At 47.2% G+C, this 10,913-nt stretch overlaps 1 protein-coding gene across 7 annotated transcripts in view; it reads right to left on the reverse strand.

The window, feature by feature from the left end:
- Positions 1–10,913, reverse strand: part of QRICH1 (glutamine rich 1) — a 62,940-nt gene that overhangs the window by 22,478 nt on the left and 29,549 nt on the right. For all 7 annotated transcript variants that reach the window (XM_032289792.1, XM_032289795.1, XM_032289791.1 and 4 more), the window contains one exon: positions 4,348–5,379. In XM_032289792.1, the coding sequence (XP_032145683.1) occupies positions 4,348–5,379 (1,032 nt within the window). The remainder of the gene's footprint in view (positions 1–4,347; positions 5,380–10,913) is intronic.

A 10,913-nucleotide genomic window follows, 5' to 3' on the forward strand; every position in this document is an offset into this window, starting at 1 on the left:
TTTTCTTTTTTTTTTTTTTTTGAGATGGAGTTTCGCTCGTTACCCAGGCTGGAGTGCAATGGCATGATCTCGGCTCACTGCAACCTCCGCCTCCTGGGTTCAGGCAATTCTCCTGCCTCAACCTCCTGAGTAGCTGGGATTACAGGCACGTGCCACCATGCCCAGCTAATGTTTTGTATTTTTAGTAGAGACGAGGTTTCACCATGTTGACCAGGATGGTCTCGATCTCTTGACCTCGTGATCCACCTGCCTCGGCCTCCCAAAGTGCTGGGATTACAGGCTTGAGCCACCGCGCCCGGCAATTTTTGTATTTCTTAGTAGAGATAGGGTTTCACCATAATGGCCAGTGTGGTCTTGAACTCCTGACCTTGTGATCTGCCTGCCTCGGCCTCCCAAAGTCCTGGGACTACAGGCGTGAGCCACCATACCCAGCCAATTCTGTCACTTTTTAAGTGTGTCTGTGGCCTTCTCACTTAATCTCTGAGTTTCTTCATCTGTAAAATGGAGCTATTAGTACACCCTTCATAAGGTTAATGTGAAAATTAGAAGAAAATGTTAAACATGAACAGTACTGGCGGATAGTATCAGTGATTATCATCTTCAGCAGCAGCAAGAATCATCTAGAGGATGCTGAAAACCATGGCAATGGAAAGAAATCCCTTAGGGAGAAGAGAGCCAAGTACTGAACCCTGAGGAACATGAACATGTACGATTCAGGGAGAGGAGGAGAAGGCACCAGTAAGGCTCCTGAGAAGAAAGAAGAATCACATTGGTAGGAGAAAAATCAGGAATGTGTAATAACATGGAAGTCTAAAGAAAAGAGTATCAATAACAGGCTGCTATGTTGTGTGTTGCTATAGGTTAAAAACCTACCTGCTGGTCTAAACTGGCTGGGGAAGGAGGGGTCACTGCTGACCTTGACAAGAACAGATTTAGTCATGAGGTGAAAGGAAAATTTGGCCGGGTACGATGGCTCATGCCTGTAATCCCAGTACTTTGGGAGGCCGATGTGGGTGACTCACCTGAGGTCAGGAGTTTGAGATCAACCTGACCAATATGATGAAACCCTATCTCTACTAAAAAAAATACAAAAATGAGCCGGGCATGGTGATGCGCACCTGTAGTCTCAGCTACTAGGGAGGCTAACGCAAAAGAACTGCTTGAACCTGGGAGGCGGAGGATGCAGTGAGCCAAGACTGCGCCACTGCACTCCAGCCTGGGTGACAGAGCAAGACTCCATTTAAAAAAAAAAAAAAGAAAAAGAAAAGGGAAGGAAAATTTTATAGCACATGGAGCCCAGCTTGTGTAGATAATACTTTTTGAGAGTTCTGGGAATAAAGTAGAACAAAGAAATGGGGCAATAGATGGAGGTGGGTATGAGGAAGTGAGATTTCACCATAAATCTGGTTTAAAGATAGGACCTATGAGAGCTTTTATAAAAGGTATGGTCCTCTCCAACCTGTGACAGATGAAGGAACACACATTTTGTCTCCAGCTCCCCTTAGGGTTCAACTCGACTGTCTTCCCCATGTGACCATAAAGTGGTCCAAGGGTGGACTGTCTTATTCATCTCTTTTCCCCAGATCCTAGCATAGAGTCTGCACAGGAGGGCAGAGGGATGTTTGCGGTATATATAGACAAACTCATCTTTCCCTTGGGACGGAAAATTGAGATCCTCCCCAATGTTTCCATTTCTGGTAATAATACTTCATGTTAATCATTATAAGACTTTCCCAAATCAGATACAGCCTATGAAGAACACTGGCCTACTAAAATGAAGTCCATAAAGGATCTTCTGTTAGAGGACCCAGACATGTAAATTATAAACAGAGACCATTAAGTACTAAATGAGGCCCTGACTTGCAATTGGACAATCAGGCCCAGAAGAGCTAGGGGAGGCCTAACGGGCTCCATTTCTTTGAACAAAAGCTGAGCATAGAGAACCCATTACATATCTACTGGCTGGTTTCTCCTATACGGAGTCAATTCTACACACAGCTACTTGATTCCTCCTATTACCATAAATCTAGGTAATTCCAGACTTCCTACCACAGATTAGATCAAACTGAACTCTAATTTGGGAAGACAACAATCTCATTCCAGCACCCCCCCCCATACTAACTCCATTCCCACAGTTCCCTTCTCACGTTGCCTTAGGCCATGTCATGTCCCTTCTGTCTATCCTTGGTTTCATAATTATGCTGTTCCATTCTTTTATTTATCTCAACTATAAACTACAGTTCACCAGTTCAACGCAGGGTGCAGTGGCTCATGTCTGTAATCCCAGCACTCTGAAAGGCCAAGGCAGGAGGATCACATGAGGCCAGGAGATCAAGACCAGCCTGGGCAACATAGTGAGACTCTACAAATATATATATATATACACACACACACACACACACACACACACACACACGCACGCACACACACACCCAAGTGTGGTAGTGTGTACCTGGGCAACATAGTGAGACTCTGTCTCTACAAATATATATATACATACCACACACACACACACACACACACACACACACACACAGCACCCCCCCCCTGATCCCAAGTGTGGTAGTGTGTGCCTATAGTCCCAGCTACTTGGGAGGTTGAGGTGGGAGGATTTTATCAGCCCAGGAGTTTGAGGCTACATGAATTATGATCACTACCACACTCCCACGTGGGAAACAAAGCCACACTCTTGTCTCAAAAATAAATTAACTACAGTTCAAACCCCATTTTGTTCACAAAGACACTGCTGTTTCCTTTTTAACCTAGAGTTGCTAAATTCCCAGTTTGTCTTTGTATGTCATTAAGTATTCTGCCTTATAAATAATTTAAAGGAATAGAAATCGTAAGTTTTGACTTTCATAAGACTCTTAGCTGTATGATGCAAAACTCGTCTTGTTCTATTTCTAGGACCAACAGCTAGATATTTAGCAGGTCCTTAACAGTATCACCTAGGATAATAAAATGTTGCCCCTATGAAACCACCTGGTCAACCTTTGCTTAATCACTTAGAGCCCATGTTTCTTAGTCCCTTATCTAACTTGTTTGTGCCAGCTCCCACACATGCATTCCCAGGAGCCTTTGCCCACTGAGGTACACCACCTTCATCAGTCCCATAAGACCAAAGGACCTATATCCCACTCTAATGGGACCAGATATTTCACCAATTGTTTTTTTTAGACAAGGTCTCACTCTTTCCTCCAGGCTGAAATGCAGTGGCATGACCATAGCAGCCTCAACCTCCCAGGCTCAAGCAATCCTCCCATCTAAGCTGGGACCACAGGTGTATGCCACCACACTGGAGTACATTTTTTAATTTTTTGTAGAGATAGGGTCTCCCTATATTACCTAGGCTGGTCTCAAACTCCTGGGCTAAAGCAATCCTCCCACCTTAGCCTCCCAAACTGCTGGGATTATAGGCAACTGCCACAGAACCCAACACTAATAGTTTTTGTTTTGAGACAGAATCTTGCTCTGTTGCCCCAGTTTGGAGTGCAGTGGTGCGATCTTGGCTCACCCCAACCTCGGCTCATCACAATCTCCGTCTCCCGGGTTGAAGCAATTCTCCTGTTTCAGCCTCCTGAGTAGCTGGGATTACAGGCGCATGCCACCACACCCAGCTAATTTTTATATTTTTAGAAAAGATGGGGTTTGACCATGTTGACCAAGATGGTCTCAAACTCCTGACCTCAGGTGATTTGCCCACCTCAGCCTCCCAAAGTGCTAGGATTACATGTGTGAGCCACTGTGCCTGGCCCATTTTCAAGCAACACAATAACACTCTCGGGAGGTCCTACCACATAGGTGGCATATTCAAGACTCCCAACGGTGATCACTTTTAACAGGCTCATTAAGAGGTATTTCAGATTTTCTAATTCACCCACGCTGTGGGTCCAAAGATGAAAAACAGAATAAACAATCTCACAGCTTCTCCAATGATGAGTTTGTAATCTATGTGATAAACTACAAGTGTTTTGCTAGAACCATTTACTTATGATACAAGGAAGCAGCTCCTGGGACACACTTGGGGTGTCCCATTCATCTATACCTGTAACTTTACTCTTCCTGAGAAAAAAACTAAAGAAGTGTCCATAATACCTAAACCCCAAACCTCCCCAAAACTCCAAAGCAATTCCTGGCCATCTCATTTACCTCCAGGTACCAGGACAAACCTTTCTCCTGTTGCATAGCCTCACATGCTGTTTCTTACCCTCTTCTCCCAAATACTAAATACTGTATCACTGTAAAACTAATAGCAGTAAATAAGCCAGAGGTTACCAGGCAAGCTCTGTGCTGAACTGGGCCCTGAGGGAACAGACTGCCTGTCCTCCTGGTTAAGTCTTCACTTACTGAACAAGTAACTTGGAGCTGCTGCTGCTGTTGCTGGGGTGGTGGCGTCTGTTCCTGGGGAGTTTGCTGCTGCGGCTGCTGTTGGGGGTCCCATATATGGACAGTTTGAGCCGTATTCTGGTACGTGCCTGCCACAGCCTGCACAGCCACTGGAATGTGGATGTTGCCATTCATGAACTGTGCTGGAAAGAGAGAGTTTGCAAGGGTCTGCACTACCTCTTCATGGGAGTTTTTTACTACAGATGTGGTGCCCACCATCTTCTCCTTGTCATCCTCCAGCTTTACAGCTGCCAGGGCCGTGGGTGAGCCACTGACATGAACTGCGTTGTAGGCTTCCTGGGGAATGGCAATGTGGGTAATGCTCTGCTGCTGAGGGTCCCCCCGGGGCTGGGCAGAATAAACAGGGATGGTCCAGGTTTCTCCTGTAGGGCTAGTAATGGTCCCAGTGGCACTGTACAGGTGGGCACTGTCTACTGTCAGCAAGTCTGGCCTCAAAGACACATAACTCTGCTGCTGGCCCTGTGGAATGGCCAGCACGGTAGCCACCGGCTGCCCTGAGATGGCGTAGGACACAGTGATGGGCATGTCCACTTTGCGCTTCTTCACTGGCTGGAGGACACTGGCTGTGCCAACCCGCCGCTCCCCTTCCCGGGGTGAGCCCTGCTGGGATGGTGGTGGGGAAAGGGCACCCACGGTCTGGATTTGGATCTGCTGACCACCAGCAAGAGACTGGCCAGCCACCAGCTGAGCCTGGATTTGCTGATGTGGGATGTGCTCCTCCGGGATTTCTGCAGCCTGGATCTGCTGGGCCGCTTGCACGTGCTGCACCTGGATCTGAGCTGCTTGCAGCTGCGAGGGACTGGGACTCTGCAGAGACGGGGTCTGAATGGAGGGGGCTGCTGACTGTGGTGCCTGGCCTTGGATCTGCACCTGGACCTGGATGGGTTGCTCAGTAGGCTGGTGAACAGTGAGTTGTGGGGAGAGCTGCTGAGCCGAGACCTGTTGCGGAGACTGCTGTACCTGCACCTGGACCTGTAAGCGACAAGATTCATCAGTGAGTGAACCAGGCATCACTGAAAGTTCAGCACCCAAGAAAAGAAAGATCCCACACAATGGCCCTGCGCAATGTGAGAAAACACTGGCACACTCAAGGCTTTTGAGGAGGCCACAATATGCAAAACTAAACGCAGAATTATCCAGCATCACATTACAATCACATTGACATATATCCACCACAGAGAGAAAGCACAATGATTAACTGGGGTCTAAAAAGGAAATATAAAAACTTTTGTTGTTTTTTTGAGACAGACTTGCTCTGTTGCCCAGGCTGGAATGCAGTGGCGTGATCTCAGCTCGCTGCAACCTCCACCTCCCGAGTTCTAGCGATTCTCCTGCCTCAGCCTCCCATATAGCTGAGATTACAGACAAGCTGGGGTCTAGTAAGAAAATGCGGGCTGGGAGTGGTGGCTCATGCCTGTAATCCCAGCACTTTGGGAGGCCAAGGTCGGTGGATCACAAGATCAGGAGTTCAAGACCAGCCTGACCAACATGGTAAAACCCCGTCTCTACTGAAAATACAAAAAAGTTAGCTAGGTATGGTGGCTTGCACTATAATACCAGCTACTCAGGAGGCTGAGGCAGAATTGCTTGATCCAGAGAAGCAGCGGTTGCAGTGAGGGGAGATCGCGCTGTTGCACTCCAGCCTTTTTTGAGACGAAGTCTTACTCTGTCACACAGGCTGGAGTGGAATGGCGCAGTCTTGGCTCACTGCAACCTCTGACTCCTGGGATCAAGCAATTCTCCCACCTCAGCCTCCTGAGTAACTGGGACTGCAGACTCATGCCACCACACCCAGCTAATTTTTTTGTATTTTTAGTAGAAACAGGGTTTCACTATGTTGGACAGGCTGGTCTCAAACTCTCGACTTTGTGATCTGTCCGCCTGGGCCTCCCAAAGTGCTGGGATTACAAGCATGAACCACTGCGCCTGGCTTCTTAATTTTTTTGAGATGGACTCTTGCTCTGTTGCCCAGGCTGGAATGCAGTCGCACGATTTCAGCTCACTGCAACCTTGCCTCCTGGGTTCTCAAGCAATTCTCCTGCCTCAGCCTCCCAAGTAGCTGGGATTACAGACATACTGGGGTCCAAAAAGGAAGTATCAAAACTTTTTTTTTTTTTTTTTGAGACGATCCCTCACTCTGTCACCCAGGCTGGAATGCAGTGGCATGATCTCAGCTCACTACAACCGCCGCCTCCCAGGTTCAAGTAATTCTTGAAATGTCAGCCTCCCGAATTATCTGGGATTACAGACGCACCACCACATCCAGCTAATTTTTGTATTTTTAGTGGAGACGGGGTTTTGCCATGTTGACCAGGCTTATCTTGAACTCTTGACCTCAAATGATCCACCCGCCTCGGCCTCCCAAAAGTGCTGGGATTACAGGCGTAAACCACCACAGCCAGCCTTTTGTTTTTTATTGTTTTTTGAAACAGAGTTTCACTCTTGTCACCTAGGCTGGAGTGCAATGATGCGATCTCGGCTCACTGCAACCTCCATCTCCCAGGTCCAAGCGATTGTCCTGCCTCAGCATCTCCAGTAGCTAGGATTACAGGAGTCCACCACCACGCCCAGCTAATTTTTGTATTTTCAGTAGAGAAGGGGTTTTGTCATTTAGCCAGGCTGGTCTTGAACTCCTGACTGAGATGATCCACCCACCTTGGCCTCTCAAAGTGTTGGGATTACAGGCGTGAGCCACTGCACACGGTCTCTTTTTCCTAAAGACAGGGTCTTGCTTTGTTGCCCAGGCTAGAGCACTGTGGTAAGATAATGGCACATTCTAACTTCAAACTCAAGTGGTCCTCCCACCTCAGCCTGTTAAACAGGACTACAGGTGCACCACCACACCCAGCTTTTTTTTTTTTTTGAGATGGAGTCTTGCTCTGTCACCAGGCTGGAGTGCAGTGGCAAGATCTTAGCTCACCACAACCTCTGCCTCCCAGGTTCAAGCAATTCTGCCTCAGCCTCCCAAGTAGCTGGGATTACAGCTGCCCACCACCACAACCAGCTAATTTTTGTATTTTTAGTAGAGATGGGTTTTATCATGTTGGCCAGGATGGTCTCGATCTCTTGACCTCGTGATCTGCCCACCTTGGCCTCCCAAACTGCTGGGATTACAGACGTGAACCACCACACCCAGCCATTTTTAAAAACTTTTTTGAGACCGAGTTTCGCTTTTGTTGCCCAGGCTAGAGTGATATGGTGCAGTCTCGGCTCACTGCAATGTCTGCCTCCTGGGTTGAAGTAGTTGGGGTTACAGGTGCCTACCACCACACCCAGCTAATTTTTGTATTTTTAGTAGAGATGGTTCCACCATGTTGGCCAGCCTGGTCTCGAAATCCTGACCTCAGGTGATCTGCCGGCCCTGGCCTCCCAAAGTGCTAGGATTACAGGCATGAGCCACCACACCCAGCCTCCCCAGTCCCGAGCCCAAGAACTGGTACTGGTCCGTGGTTGGAATCGCACAGCACAGAGGTATGTGGCAAGCGAACATTACCACCAGAGCTCCACCTCCTATCAGAGCATCAGTGGCATTAGAGTCTTGTAGGAGCAAAAACTCTATTGTGAACTGCACACGTGAGGGAACTAGGCTGCATGCTCCTTATTAGAATCTAATGCCTGGCCAGGCGCAGTGGCTCATGCCTGTAATCCCTGTACTTTGGGAGGCTGAGGAGTTCAAGACCAACCCGGCCAACATGATGAAACCCCATCTCTACTAAAACTACAAAAAATTAGCTGGACCTGGTGGTGGGTGTCTATAATCCCAGTTATTTGGGTGGCTGAGGCAGGAGAATAGCTTAAACCCAGAAGGCGGAAGTTGCAGTGAGCAGAAATAGTGCCACTGCATCACAGCCTGGATGACAGAGCAAGCTTATGCCTTAAAAACAACAAAAAAAAGAATCTAATGCCTGATGATCTGAGGTCAAACTGTTTCATCCCAAATCGCCCCCCATCGACATCTACGGAAAAATTGTCTTCTGCAAAACAAGTCCTGGTGCCAAAAAAAGGTTGGAGACCGCTGCTTCAGAGTGCTTACTTAACATATGTTTGTTTTAATGGGAAAGACATTTAAATAAACAGAATCCCAGTAATTTAATCTGAGCAGTATTACCATAACCTAGATGACACATTTCTGATAATGATGAAGTTACTGCCTTATTACTGTTGTTATTGTTATTGTTATGTGAGCAAAACAGCATGAAAAGATGTAATATATAGTATGCAATTTTTTAAAAACAAGAGTTTACCATCAGACACATATATAAATTACCTTAACCACAGGTAGGAATTAGAAAGGTAGAAAACAAGAAGGCAGAAAATGAAGCCAGGCACAGTGGCTCATGCCTGTAATCCCAGCATTTTGGAAGGTAAAGGCAGATGGATTGCTTGAGCCCAGGAAATTGAGACCAGCCTGTGCAACATGGGGAAACCCCATCTCCACAAAAATACAAAAGTTAGCTGGCGTGGTGGCATGCATCTGTGGTCCCAGCTACTCAAAAAGCTGAGGTGAGAGAATCACTTGAGCCCAGGAGGCGGAGATCGCAGTGAGGTATGATTACCTCACTGTATTCCAGCCTGGGTGACTTGTCACTTTAAAAAAAAAAAGCGTCAGAAAATGAGAATGAGGGTCTCTTTCTATCTAATAACAGCAAACACATGACAAAAGACAACCAAAGATGATACTGAAACAACTGCATATCCATATGCAAAAAAGTGAAGGTGGATCTCTTCCTCATACCATGCACACAAAAAAATGGGAAAGGATGTGAATAAACATTTATTCAAAGAATATATGCAAATGTGGCCAGACAGGGCGGCTCACACCTGTAATCCCAGTTCTGTGGGAGGTGAAGGTGGGCAAATCACCTGAGGTAAGGAGTTTGAGACCAGCCTTACCAACATGGTGAAACCCTGTCTCTACTAAAAATAACGAAATTAGCTGAGTATGGTGATGGTGGGCACCCGTAATCTCAGCTACTTGAGAGGCTGAGACAGAAGAACTGCTTAAATCCAGGAGGTAGGGGTTGCAGTGAGCCGAGATCACCCACTGCACTACAGCCTGGGCAACAAGAGTGAAACTCCATCTCCCAAAAGAAAGAATATACGTAAATGGCCAAGAAGCACATAAAAAGTTGCTCATTATCACTAGTCATAAAGGAAATTCAAATCAAAGCCACTTTATACCTAAAAGGCTCTAACTAAAACAGATAGACAATAACAACTATTTTTTTTTTTTTTTTTTGAGACGGAGTTTCGCTCTCGTTACCCAGGCTGGAGTGCAATGGCGCGATCTTGGCTCACCGCAGCCTCCGCCTCCTGGATTCACGTAATTCTCCTGCCTCAGCCTCCTGAGTAGCTGGGATTACAGGCACACGCCACCATGCCCAGCTAATTTTTGTATTTTTAGTAGAGACGGGGTTTCACCATGTTGACCAGGATGGTCTCGATCTCTTGACCTCGTGATCCACCCGCCTCAGCCTCCCAAAGTGCTGGGATTACAGGCGTGACCCACCGCGCCCGGCCAATAACAACTATTGATGAAGATATGGACAACTTGAAACTGCTGGTGGGCATGTTAAATTGGTGTAGCTGGCCGGGTGCAGCGGCTGATGCCTGTAATCTCAACACTCTGGGAGGCCGAAGCCAGCGGATCACAAGGTCAGCAGTTCGAGACCAGTCTGGCAAACATGGTAAAACCCTCTCTACTAAAAATTCAAATATTAACCAGTTGTGGTGGCGTGTGCCTATAATCCCAGATACTCAGGAGCCTGGGGCAGGAGAATCACTTGAACCCAGGAGGTAAAGGCTGCACTGAGCTGAGATCATGCCACTGCACTCCAGCCTGGGTGACAAAGCAACACTCCATCTCAAAAAAAAAAAAAAAAAAAAAAAAAAAAAAAACAAAGTCTGGGCACGGTGGCTCACACTTGTAATCCCAGCACTTTAGGAGGCCAAGGCAGATGGATCACTAGGTCAGGAGATTGAGACCATCCTGGCCAACATGGTGAAATCCTGTCTCTACTAAAATAAAATTAAAAAAAATGAGCTGAGTGTGGTGGCGGGCCCCTATAATCCCAGCTACTTAGGAGGCTGAGGCAGGAGAATCACTTGAACCCATGGACTATCAAGAGACAGAAGTTACAGTGAGCCGAAATCACACCACTGCACTCCAGCCTGGGCAACAGAGTGAGACTATGTCTCAAAAAAAAAAAAAAAAAGTCACAAAAAGCCAAGCATGGTGGCTCACACCTGTAATCCCAGCACTTTGGGAGGCCAAGGCAAGCAGGATTGCATGAGGTCAGGAGTTCAAGACCAACCTGGCCAACATGGTGAAACCCTGTCTACTAAAAATACAAAAATTAGCCAGGTATAGTGGTGCATGCCTGTAATCCCAGCTAATCGGGAGGCTGACAGCAGAATCACTTGAACCCAGGAGGCAAAGGTTGCAGTGGCCCGAGATCATGCCATTCACTCCAGCCTGGGCAACAGAGCACTCCAGCCCGGGTGAC

Source organism: Sapajus apella, unplaced genomic scaffold (genome assembly GCF_009761245.1).
Source record: "Sapajus apella isolate SASKATOON/1434 unplaced genomic scaffold, GSC_monkey_1.0 scaffold23, whole genome shotgun sequence".
Taxonomy (NCBI): Eukaryota; Metazoa; Chordata; class Mammalia; order Primates; family Cebidae; genus Sapajus; species Sapajus apella.